The sequence below is a fragment of the Aquarana catesbeiana genome, linkage group LG06, assembly GCF_042186555.1.
Source record: "Aquarana catesbeiana isolate 2022-GZ linkage group LG06, ASM4218655v1, whole genome shotgun sequence".
Classification (NCBI taxonomy): Eukaryota; Metazoa; Chordata; class Amphibia; order Anura; family Ranidae; genus Aquarana; species Aquarana catesbeiana.
In genome coordinates, this window is record NC_133329.1 from 367,689,727 (window position 1) to 367,703,219 (window position 13,493).

At 41.7% G+C, this 13,493-nt stretch overlaps 1 protein-coding gene across 1 annotated transcript in view; it reads left to right on the forward strand.

Moving 5' to 3' along the window:
- The first annotated feature begins 808 nt into the window (after positions 1 to 808).
- The window catches only part of TNFAIP6 (TNF alpha induced protein 6), a 75,361-nt gene continuing 62,676 nt past the window's right edge, over positions 809 to 13,493 (forward strand). Inside the window, exon 1 of the mRNA XM_073634188.1 lies at positions 809 to 1,693. Coding sequence (XP_073490289.1) covers positions 1,594 to 1,693 — 100 coding nt within the window. The 5' untranslated portion in view covers positions 809 to 1,593. The remainder of the gene's footprint in view (positions 1,694 to 13,493) is intronic.

Genomic DNA, 13,493 nt, shown 5'->3' on the forward strand with positions numbered 1-13,493 from the left:
CTCTGGCCAGTTGTCACTTCTGCCTGTTGCCTCCTCCATCCCTCCACCAGCTGTCACCTCTGCCCCATGTCTCCCAATGAACCTCCCATCCCCATCCTCTTCCCCCCAGCGATCCCAGCCTTTTCCATCCCAACTCTCCCACCCCACAATCCATATTCCACCCCACCCTCAACTACCCTGCCCTTACTTACCCCTCTACTCCCCCCTCCCACCCTGCCCTCACCCCAGCCTCACCCAAATCCCTACCAACCCCCCACCTCCCAAACCACCCCTCTATCTACTCTTCCTAGGCAATAGGTATCGGTAATTGGTATCGGCGAGTACTTTAAAAAAAATATCTGTACTCGTACTCGGTGTTAAAAAAATGGTATTGGTGCATCCCTAATACTAACAAATGGAGAAGGATTTTAACACGGATCTGCCCCTTTGAAGGTGTGTAGGAAAGAGAAGACTGCAGATAAACAAGTAAAACCTATGAATGAGCATTTGTTTCATCTCTGTGTATCATCTGTGGCCAGTCACTTCACTGGCTATATGGAAGGGTTTACCCCACTTTTATGCAGTACAACCTGGTCACCTCTCTTCCCTCAGCTTGTGATTGGACAGTGAAGGTACAGCAGCACAACTGATTGGCTCCTATTGCTGCCCTTTATTTTGGCTTTGGAAAGGGGGAAAGGTTAGATGCTCTGCTGAGTTTTCATTGCTGTCTCCCCACAGGGGGTATTTATCCCTCTATTTGTCCCATTAACTGAAATAGAAAGCAAGAGGAAATCCTGAATTCAAGAAGTGTCATGACAGCAAGATGTGTTTGGTGAAAACTTTCCAAGATGAGAATTCCCCTCATGTTTAGGAAGATTTATGTCTATAAAACCAGAAGTGAAGAGATTTCCACTCAGCAGGACACAGAGAACATAAATGACCTGACAGAGGTATTTACTCTTCTTTACACTATTCAAAACCAAAGAAGAAATAGCTTTGGCTTTACATACCCTGTGACTGTGGGGTTGATTTACTGAAACTGGAGAGTGCAAAATCCGGTGTAGCTGTGCATGGTAGCCAATCAGCTTCTATCTTCAGCTTGTTCAATTAAGCTTAGACAAAAAAAAAAAAAAAACTGGAAGCTGATAGGTTTTCTACACCAGATTTTGGACTTTCCAGTTTTAGTAAATCAACCTCTGTATTTTTAGGGTGATCGATGCTTAGATAAATCTCTAACACCTCAGTCTCTCCCTGGAAACCAGGAATGGTAGGAAACTGAAGTATACATTAATGTCATGTCAGAGAAGGCAGAAGGCTAATAGTGGTTGCAGGATTAGGTAACCTTTGAAGAAGCCCCCCCAGACGAGCCCACTGCAAACCACACGGCAAGTCATACAGGTGGGGCGTATTATCATCATCCTCTCCCTACTAACAACGTCACTGTAATTGTGAAATAGTACAGCTGCTTATTTAAATGGAGCAAGTTCCTTAAACTCACAGTAGGCAGAAAAAAGGATTGTGCTTTAGAAGATCTGGTGACCAGATGTTTCAGACTGTCTGAGTTAGATGAGAGAGTTGCTCCTTTGGAAGAAATCCCTCTTAAATTGCTGAAACATGAAAAAAATGATATTCTTCGTTTTGTTCGCTCTGCACTTGGACAAAACCTTTGGATGGGGATTCAGGAATGGAATACTGCACAATTCCATATGGTTAGGTAAGTCATGTTCTGACATTTTACTGACATGGATGAAAAAGTCACCCCTAGGGTAAAGGGACCTGTGGACCCCCCCAGCTGCTGTGGGACTACAAGTATCAGCTATAGACCTGCTGTTTGTATTGTAGAGCAGGAGACAGGCAGACTCTCATTCAACAACTGGCTGTACATGAAAGATTGAAAAGCTGCTTTTACTTAAAATGATTTACAAGCATCTATAGCAACAGCAAATTCTGCTTTAACTTTAATTGATTGCCCTGCCAAACAGAATTTCATGTTACACTGGAAGTCTCAACATTTTCCAGCATTTCAATAGAATTTTACAACTTCACAACATTCTTTTTTGTTTTATACTTTTTTCTTCAATTCAACAAAATAAAAGATTTGCTGCTAAGTGTTTTGCAAATTTTTAAGATAGGGTTTATTATTATATAGGATGTTTGTATCCTATTTGTATTCTGTTTATTCCACCCTATTTATCCTATTTTATATTACCAATAAGTCGTTATTAAAATTTTTGATTATCCTATTTTTTATAGGTTTATCTTTTTGTATGAGCCTGCTACATGCCATTTATGTAGTGAATGTGGTTTATATGACAAGGTCTTGATTCCATTTAGACTTGGATGTTTATTTATTAGATCTTATATTCTCTTTGGCATTACTGTTGCATATTCATCGAGTGCCTGAAGTTATTTTTTTTTCATTTACTTAAGCAGTTCAGATCTGATATATCAGTTTTAACCATTACATAAAGAAAACAGCCAGCAACAAAACCCCCTTTTTGCACCACTTACACAACAGTAACTGAAACTTGTAGCTGTACAAAATGCATTGACATTTTAAATCCTATCAGTTTATTTTTACTGATTCTCCTTATTTCATGTGTTACTTTCTTTGTAGCAGTCAGGATCTGATGCTTTGATCTCAATTACAGGTTAGGACACTTTTCTGGGAGCTAAATGTATAGTTAAAAAGAAAACAACCTACTGTACAATTTTCTTTTCTTGTGTGTTTTTTGTGTCTTCTTTCAACAATTCAGATGACATAAACAACTCCACTGTATATTATTAGTCTTTTTGAAGTGTTCTTTTTACCTAGGTTTGTACCCGACTTCATAAGGTTCTTTTAAAGTGTATGTATAGAATAAACTTTTAAAATTTTTGCATTGAGTGGAGAGGGGTTAGTCCCTGTGTTAAATTTTTGTTGCTTTTCATATCACCGTTGGGGAGAGCCACCCCATGTCGTGATGACTACTGTCACCAAGACAGAAAGTAATGGGAAATTCAAAACTTTACACATGTCAACAGAACAAGAGGTGAGTGTAAATCTTCTTATGGGGACACCTGTTCCTGTGACAACTGTCTAAAGCCTCGTACACACGATCGGATTTTCCGCCGACGAAGCGTCTGGCTTTTGTCCGAAGTGTGTGTGCCTCGATTTTGTCTTGCATACAAATGATACACAGTTGTCGGCCAACAAACACGAACGTAGTGACGTACTAGATGTACTACGAGCGGATAAAGAGGAAGTTGAATTGTCAGGCGCCACCCTTTGGGCTTCTTCTGATAATTTCGTTTTAGTAGAAGTTTGGTGTTGATTTGCGCTTTTCATTTCACACTTTTCATTTCGCGCTTTTCATTTCGCGCTGTTCATTTCGCGCTGTTCATTTTGTGCTTTTTAGTTAGTTTCTGAACGGCCATTCATCAACCAGACATGTTGCGGAATCGGAGGAGATAACGTGTTATTTATTATTAGCCTTGGAGTTATTGCTTTGATCCAAGTCCAGTCCAGGAACAGGAGGAGGAGTTCTTGGACCAAAAATTGGTTGCTTTATTAATCGTGGCCAATTATGTCCTATGCCTTTGCTGCGGGAGCTCCAGGAGAATAATCCGGATGATTTTCGGAATTATATCCGGATGACAGACCCCTGCTTTCACCAACTCTTGGCATTGTTGACCCCCTAGATTAAGAAGCAGGACACATGCATGAGGTTTTTGTTTTATTTTTTGCACTTTTTGGTTAAGTTCTATTGGCAGATAGCATGTACACTACAGCTCCTAAACTTGAGTTTAGGAACCTTTGGCTTTTTTTGCTAAAGCTCCTAAACTCAACTCCATAAAAGCCTGTGTCCATGTACACATAGGCTTTTAGGATCATTTAGGAGCTGCTGCAATTAGGGAAGGTTTAACCCCTCAACCTCTCTCTCCCGAACTCTGAAAAATCGCCTTCAGGATAAGAACCTTTTGACCACCAGCTGTCATAATAGGCTGTGTGTACATGAAGCCTAAGAGAATAAGCCCCCTCACTTGCTAATGGCTAGTGGTGTCAAACATGTTCAATTTCTACTACAGTGACAAGAAAATTTGAAGGAGGAAGATGGAAAATTTTTCTCAAGCAAACAAAATTCTAACTGTGAATGTGATTTTCTTTTAGAAAAAAAAAAAAAATCATACATGTTGCAATGAAACCTGTTTATTGGATTTGGGATTCCATTCAAACAATAGCTCTTGATAAAACTTTAAGGGCTTTCAAAACAAAATTAGTGGACTCAATGAAGGCAGGAAAGAGAATGCCTTGACATTTGGTCTTGCAGAATTTCCATATGAACGTTCGAACAAACACCTAAAAGTGAATGGCCTGCTTATATGTGTGCTTATATGTGTGTGGTATCTTCAGATAGACCAGGCTGACCGTTCTGTAAGAAATAGGATCGTTCAGAATTGTCTGATCACTATCATTCCTCATTGATAAGTCAAGAGCAGAGATATCACTTTGCACTTTAATTCTCCTACTCACCCCATACAGTCAAAGTGGTTGTAATTTTTTTTACCTTAATGCATTCTCAGCATTAAATTATAAAACCTTCTTTTGTGAGCCCCCCCCCAATACTTGCCTGAGCCTAATCTTGATCCAGCGCATTGCTCTCTCTCCCCCTTCAGAATCAGTGAGAGCAGCGGCAGCCATTGGCTCCTGCTGCTGTCAATCAAATCCAGTGATAATGGGGCCGGGGCCAAGCCACACTGTATGGCTTTGTGTGTCAATGGACACACAAAGCACATCTTAAGATCAAGCCTGCACATGTGCCACCATAAGAAGCGGCTTTCAATGGTGGCACACAGAGAAGAGGAGAAGCCTAGAGGAACTGGCGGGGGACCCAAGAAGACGAGGATCTGGGTCATTACACAGAACAGGTAAGCATGGTGGGACTGTCGTTTATATTCAACACCACTAACACAATTTTCTTTTTTTTTTATATATTTTGAGATCCACCTTTTTTTGATGTTTTGGAATGATATCCTCTTTTGCTATTATTATTCAATCATTACTCATTGATTTGATATACTCTTAGGTTGCACTCTGTATTTTATTGGTCAAGCGTTTCTGATTCATGTTTAAGACCATTCGCTATTTCTTACTCACTAGCTTTTTTGTGTATCTAGTGAGATATGCATTATATGTCACCAGTGTGATTGCCTTTCTTATCATGTGCATTGCTCACTTTTATGTGATTCATTACTACTTTGTCTTTATACTCACACTATTTAGTGCAGCCTATCTATTTGTTCACTATATGCACTAGTCACTTTTCCAGTTATTTATTATACACACTCACCAGTGTGCTGTGTCCGTTTTATATATTTATCTTGCTTTCAGGTCACTTGGCATGGTTGCCAGATCCACTTTAGTGTAGTTCCCCCCCTTTTTGTTCCCATCCCCTTTCCCATCACAGCGCAACTACCAACCCCCCTCTAGTCTTTATGCATTTTTGTCTGTGTGGAGCAGTCTCTTAGGTGTTGCAGCAGTGTCCCCCTGGTAGCTTAGGAGTCCGCTAGCAGCGCAGGAGTCTCTTGCTCTATTTCTTCAATGCCATATTTGTTATTTTGAAAAAAAAACAAAAAACTTTACAATCACTTTAAGGTGACGACAGACCATAGACGATAGTCTACCAGTAATACATACCAAAATCAGCGCAGCGCAACATGAACAACAATAAGTTCAAGTCCAAAAGAAAGCACAGTCCCAACATGAGAGATGACCCTCTTCTGTGCACACAGTGCCTGATGACACACAAGACAGTGATAAGGGTGAATGAAGCCCAGCGACCACAGACAATCCTAGCCTCTCACCTCAAATATTCGACCTGAAAAGGTCATACAGCTTGTATGCCACATCATGGGGCATCGAATTCAAGCAATCCAGCAACAATATGGATCGATCATGCCACTGGGTAATATGTGAACATAAAACGAGATCTAGTGCGCTCCGTTTCATACATTTATTCCAACAAAGAATAAATAAACTCACTCTGCGTAATAGCAAGTAGAAAGTTTCAAACCAATAAGGAGGCCGCGGGTGACATCATACATGACTCCTCTCTCCGTACGCGTTACGTCCTGTGGGCGGGACTTCGGGGGGACACTTGGGGGACAAATTGATCAGTTGGCTGCCCCCCTGAGGTAGAGGTTGGCCAAACGACATAATGAAATGGTCCATTTACATATGTGGCTGAATGAAGCTTGAATGTTTGTCCCCCCGTGTGCTTTTCCTTTGCTTAAATTAGGATGGATTGTGTCTGCATGTCAAATTACCTTCATATGTCTGAGAATAATGTGGATATTGGAATGTGCTACTGAATGGCTATGCTGCAGATTCATGAATCACAAGACTGAAGGAGCAGAATGATAGAATCCTTCAACCCAGGGACGGCCTGATAACTCATGGGGCCCCCAGGCAATAGGAGATTATGGGGCCCCCAGGCAATCAGAGATTATGGGGCCACACAGTATACACACACACAGTATACAATCACACAGTATACACATACATGTACACACAGTATACACAGACAGATGTAAAAAAAACACAGATTTATACATACTGTCCCTGATTTTACTGAGGCTGGCAACCCTGATGGGGCCCCCTAGTGGCCCAGGGCCCTCGGGCAGTGCCCGAGTGGCTCAATGGTCAGTCTGCCCCTGCTTCAACCAATAAAGCTGCCCATACAAGGATCAAAATGTGGCCATTTCCTGCTGAATCTGCCAAAATTTGATCAGTGGATGGCCCTGCCAACACCACACGCCTCAGCAAACTTTTATCTCAGGATCGAAGGAGCCAGGTCGAAAATTTTCAACCAAACAGTGACTGGTGCCAATCAGCTGCAGTCATTTTTTGGGTATTCTAATAGAATACAATAGCAGTCAGTGGAGATGCATCCATCCACTTAGTATGGATTTGTGGCGTATCTGGATTTTGCAAAAGCATTTGACACAGTTCCCCATAAACGTTCACTGTACAAAGTAAGGTCCTTTGGCATGGACCATAGGGTGAGTACATGGATTGAAAACTGGCTACAGGGGCGAGTTCAGAGGATGGTGATAAATGGGGAGTACTCGGAATGGTCAGAGGTGGGTAGTGGGGTTCCCCAGGGTTCTGTGCTGGGACCAATCCTGTTTAATTTTCTCATAAACAACCTGGAGTATGGGGTAAACAGTTCAATCTCTGTATTTGCGGACGATACTAAGCTAAGCAGGGCAATAACTTCTCCGCAGGATGTGGAAACTTTGCAAAAAGATCTGAAAAAATTAATGGGGTGGGCAACTACATGGCAAATGAGGTTCAATGTAGAAAAATGTAAAATAATGCATTTGGGTGGCAAAAATATGAATACAATCTATACACTGGGGGGAGAACCTCTGGGGGAATCTAGGATGGAAAAGGACCTGGGGGTCCTAGTAGATGATAGGCTCAGCAATGGCATGCAATGCCAAGCTGCTGCTAACAAAGCAAACAGAATATTGGCATGCATTAAAAAGGGGATTAATTCCAAAGATAAAACGATGATTCTCCGGCTCTACAAGACTCTGGTCCGGCCGCACCTAGAGTATGCTGTCCAGTTCTGGGCACCAGTCCTCAGGAAGGACGTACTGGAAATGGAGCGAGTACAAAGAAGGGCAACAAAAGCTATTAAAGTGTCTGGAGGATATTAGTTATGAAGAAAGGTTGCGAGCACTGAACTTATTCTCTCTGGAGAAGAGATGCTTAAGAGGGGATATGATTTCAATATACAAATACTGTACTGGTGACCCCACAATAGGGATAAAACTTTTTCGCAGAAGGGAGTTTAACAAGACACGTGGCCACTCATTAAAATTAGAAGAAAAGAGGTTTAACCTTAAACTACATAGAGGGTTCTTTACTGTAAGAGCGGCAAGGATGTGGACTTCCCTTCCACAGGCGGTGATAGTTTCAAGAAACTAAATAAGCACCTGAACGACCGCAACATACAGGGATATACAATGTAATAATGACATATAATCACACACATAGGTTGGACTTCATGGACTTGTGTCTTTTTTCAACCTCACCTACTATGTAACTATGTAACTATGGATTCAGGAATTTGCTAGATTTCTTTTGTCACCCCACAGGCTGAATGAAAGACATTTTTGTGTGTTTGGCCAGCAAAAGGCAGTTCACATATGAGTTATTTTAACTGTGTATTTAGCTATTTGCCAAGAGTTCACAAAGACGACAGTTGTGCTACACTGCCAATTTACTGCCTAAATGGTAATCTGTCACTATGATAATATTTACAGTAAAGATAGAAGTGGCTGACTTTTACATAACCCTTAATTATTCAAGACGATATCTTGCACTGTTTAAAAACAAGCATGTGCTAATTTGTGGACCTTTTATTTTATGCCCTACTTATTGAAAAGCACAAATAGGGGGATCATCCACAGAATTATGCTGACTATACACAGTAGGTTTAGGACACAGAGAAAACAAATTATAATGTGGCCACTTAGGATACCCTGTTCACCAACCTGCACTTCACTATACTTTTCCTGGCAGTCTCACCATTACAGGTGTAGCACTACCCTGAATTTTATGGTTCTCTGTTCTGCACCTCAACTCCAAGAACAATCTCAGCAATTCTGACACACCTAGTTGAATGGAAACCACTGCAAACACGTATAAGGACACAAGTAAAGATACCTTGAACCTGGATGTGGGTTACTACCAGAAAATACACACTATTTAGTGGTAGATGAACTAAATATATTGATATGGGTTAGAATGAATGGAGGGCTGAACATAAATGAACTCACATCAGGTAAATTTGAACACGGTTTGCTAGAATAATATCTAGGACAAAGTAGTAGTATTAGTAGTAATAGTTAGTGTGATGTAGAGTTCACTGTGGTGAACTGGTGGTGGTACTGCTTATATAAAGAAGAGGCAAAGGTCTCTGGGTAGTAACTGTAAGGGAAGTCTTTAGTCCCGACTCTTCAGCTGGCTAACGTTGGGGCCCAACGATACCATAAGGCCTGCAGGCAGTACTAGAGCTAACAAAAACATTTGGGTCCTCAGTTCCTGAGGGCTTAGTCTCTAGTGGTAGCAACAAGTCATAGTCACAAGGCCTTCTCACCAAACCCAGTGACATGGCAGCAGTGGTCCCTCTGGTTAGGTGTCCACTCACTTTGGGATGCTTGGGGTGCCTGCGGTCTATAACACATCAATGACTGTACTCTGGTGATGGCTCAGTCCCTCAACCCATAGGTCACAGCTTTGCCTTCTCTGGTCCTCAGTACAGCAGAGAGCTTTTCAGTGGCTCAGTCTCTCTCCCACTCTCTCTTTCCTCTGGGATGGTCCCACAGCACAGATACGACCATCCTCTCACACTCTCTCTCTTCGCGCTGTACTCCTCTCTGTAGCAGAATTTGCCCGGGAATGTTCTCCATTCTCTTTCTTTTGCAGGGTTGGTGGGGGCTGTAGTGCAAGTCCTATTCCATCTGTATCGTACAGTGTCCTCTGCATGGGTGCATCTCTCTACAGAGCTGCCTCTCTCCCACCGATTGGCTCATTACATCTACTAGGAGAGGGGATCTCCACATACACAGTCTGAGTCCCGGTTAAACACTGGTGAGGGAAGGCAGGGGGAAAGCAAGTTCAGGAGAGCACAACCCACTCCTTCAACTCCTTTGTCACTTTTCACTGCTGCAGGGGGATGAGCGGGTGCAGAGCCGGCAGAGCACCCTGTTACACAGGCCATGGAATAGTACCATACTGCACTGGCTTATCTATTTTATCCGTAAACAATGACTAATATTAGAAGATTTATTCCAACACTAGGACATTTCCTGCAGAAGTTGAACTTTCCTCAAACCATACTCTAACCCTTTCTAATGAATAAGGGAAAGCAGTCATCCATGGACGTTTGCAATAATCTAAATCCCCACTTGAATTGTAAAAAAAAAAGTACAGCCTTGCCTGCCAGGGGTTACTTGATTTGTACTATTTACTCTGTTTTCTCACAATCTGAACAGACATATGAGGTTGGCCTTTCTCCTTCCTGAGTGTTATGCTGTTAAAACACTTAAAAAGTTAAAAAATGAAAAGGTGAGCTAACACCGTACAGCTTCCCTCAGTTTCCGCTGTACTTACCTCCAGAATGCTGATCTGTCAGTGCCAATGCAGCCGGTCCAGCGGTCCAGGGATTTAAATTCCCTGCTTTTTTCCCTCTTTACTGAACGGACTGAGACAGACCAGATCAATTCACTGTGCAGCAGCTGACCAATCAGAATCCCTCTGCTCAGTCCCAGAAAAGCTGCAAGGAGAAGAGGGAAAAGAGCGAGGATTTCAAATCCCTTTACCAGCTGCATGAGCACTGACTAGACATGTGCATGACGAAAAAGTTCATTAATCTAGTTATTTCGTTTAGTTTAATTCGGTTGATTCGTTCAATTCGGAATTCGTATTCGGAATTTTCTTGGAGTTTACAGATTTTTATGATTCAAAGCATTCAAATCAATACATTTTTGAATCGGTCGAAACGAAAATGTTATATTGTTTTCAATTTGAATGCAGCAAAGTGAACAAACAAAAGAAAAATCTTCATCAAATGATTACAATGACTCTTTAAATCACCTTTGGCTTAACAAAAACAGCATTATTTCGAAATGGTACTATAATAACACAAACAGTCTTTGATTTCAGCAATATGTGTAGTTAGAATTCGACTGCAGTTCAATGTTAAATTCGATTTGAATTTCAGTCTGAATTTCATCACTTTATTCGGAGCATTCTGTAAAATTTGTTTATATTGTAATTCGGGTATTTGGATATATCCGAATCTCCGAATAAAGAAAAATTTGTCCGAATATTAATTCGGAACGTAACGAACCACACATGTCTAGCACTGACAGATCAGCATCCCTTGAGGTAAGTACAGTGAAGGCTGGGTTGGGTGGGGAGGCGGTATAATGTTAGTTAACCTTTTCATGTTTTTCTGTAAAGGTGAACTAACACTTTAACCACTTGCCGATCGCCGCACGCCGATATACATCGGCACAATGGCAGCGGCGGGCAAATGGGTGTACCTGTACATCTCCTTTAAGAAGCGGGGCTAGCAGGCATGAGCGCCTGCCGCGTACAGCGTGACCGTGCCCGCGGGACCGGCGGACTCGATGTCTGCCAGTCTCCCAGCGATCGTGTCACGGAGCCGCAGAACGAGGAAGTGCCTATGTAAACAAGGCATTTCCCCGTTTTGCCTTGTGTCATGACAGAGGTCACTGCTCCCTGTCATCGGGAGCAGTGATCGCTGTCATGTGACTGGAAGCCCACCCCCCTCAGTTAGAATCACTCCCTAGGACACGCTTAACCCCTTCATCGCCCTCTAGTTGTTAACCCCTTCCTTGCCAGTGGCATTTACACAGTAATCAGTGCATTTTTATAGCACTGATCGCTGTATAAATGACAATGGTCCCAAAATAGTGTCAAAAGTGTCCGATGTGTCCGCCATAATGTTGCAGTCCCGATAAAAGTCGCAGATCGCCGCCATTACTAATGAAAAAAATTAATAATAAAAATGCCATAAAAACTATCCCCTTTTTTGTAGACGCTATAACTTTTGCGCAAACCAATCAATACACGCTTATTGCTATTTTTTTCACCAAAAATATGTAGAAGAATACGTATCGGCCTAAACTGAGGAAAAAAATATTGTTTTTAATATATTTTTGGGGGATATTTATTATAGCAAAAAGTAAAAAATATAGCTTTTTTTTTTAATTTACGCTCTTTTTTTGTTTATAGCACAAAAAATAAAAACCACAGAGGTGATCAAATACCACCAAAAGAAAGCTCTATTTGTGGGGAAAAAAGGACATGAATTTTGTTTGGGTGCAATGTCGCACGTCCGCGCCATTGCCAGTTAAAGCGACGCAGTGTTGAATCGCAAAAAGTGCTCTGGTCAGGAAGGGGGTAAAATCTTCCGGGGCTGATGCAGTTAAAAACCGTCTTTTAATGCATCAAATAAAACTGAAGGTTTTCTCAGTTACCAGTTATACCACCTCCAGCATGCCTGTTATATTGTTTTTGGCGGCCCTTAAAGTAGAGGTGAAAGTTATCCCTGTGTCCCAGAGCATGGGGTACAGGCTTATCCTGATGTCAATCCAGAGGGCTAGTAAATGTAAAGAAGACAGGGTCGCCGCTATTCCCAACCAGCCCAGGTGAACAAACAATGGGGAGCGGCCTCAGCCTACATGTCTCCACCACACCATACACCCAGATGCATTTCTCTCCTCCCACCGGGGCTTAGTCAAAGGGACCCTGGCTGGTCTGGAGAAGCGGCGATCCTTTTTTCTTTTCATTTACTAGACCTCCAATATACCTAACATTGTTTCAGTCATCAGCCTAGAACTCAGACAGAAGACAGTTCAGCCTTCTTAGACAGTTCAGCCTTCTTGGGTGCCTGAAGGTAATGATAATGAACTGTTCTCTGGCAGTGAGAAAATACAACTAAATGACAGCAGGCTGCCATATTATAACAACTTAAAATTAACAATTCAGATTCTTACTAATGACCACAGGATGACTATTTCTCTTTAAGGATACCCATCCTATTAGGGCCCCTTGCACACGGCCATAAAGAATAGCATATGGGTGTACAGTGTCAAATATTTATGTTGTTATGGCACCCCAGAGCCACAGCTGCAGTGTAGTTTAACCCATAGGATTGCATTATAGACATTACAAAAATAAAAATACACCCATATGTGGGCATGAAGCATGCCAGTACTAGTGGTTACATGCACACAGCATTTTCTGCAACGCAGTCCTATGTGCAAAAATACTCTGCAGCTGCACAGATGTATTTTACACCGTATGCCTATATGCTCAACTTTACAGCTGTGTGTAAGAGACCTAACTGACCAAGTAAAACTCTTGAAGCAGCAATGGACAGGACCTGGCTCAACAAGATATTTTCTCTGAAAGAATCTGCATTTAGATATTTTTGATACATTCAGACTCAGTTGATGGAGATTTGTAGCAAGTGTTTGCATACAGTTTGGACATTTTTTGCATTGGAGGGAAATGAGAAAGGTAGTTACTTCAGGCATAGTTTGGGTATTTTTCAAGAGGCAGGTTTGGGCTTATAAAATGTAGTTTCACATGGATAAACCTCTATAGTATAAAGGACGATGCAACCAAGATCTCTCAGAAATGAAAAGGAAAGTTCTCACAAGTGCGAAATGGCTTTCGTAATTGTTTAAAAATATGTTTCTTCTTGGCCTACAAAGAACATCCATTGAAGATGCTTTAATGTGAGCACGGTGCCAGGAAGTCACTCACTTCAATTTAATGCCATTTAAATTGCATCAATTACACAGTGGTCGGTCTACACCCATCTCCCCAGCTTGTTAAAATTAGGGGCATTGAGAAATAGATGATGATCATCTAAATGGACATTTAACGTGGAAAATATGCTCAGTGCTTCATGAAAATTTCTGTC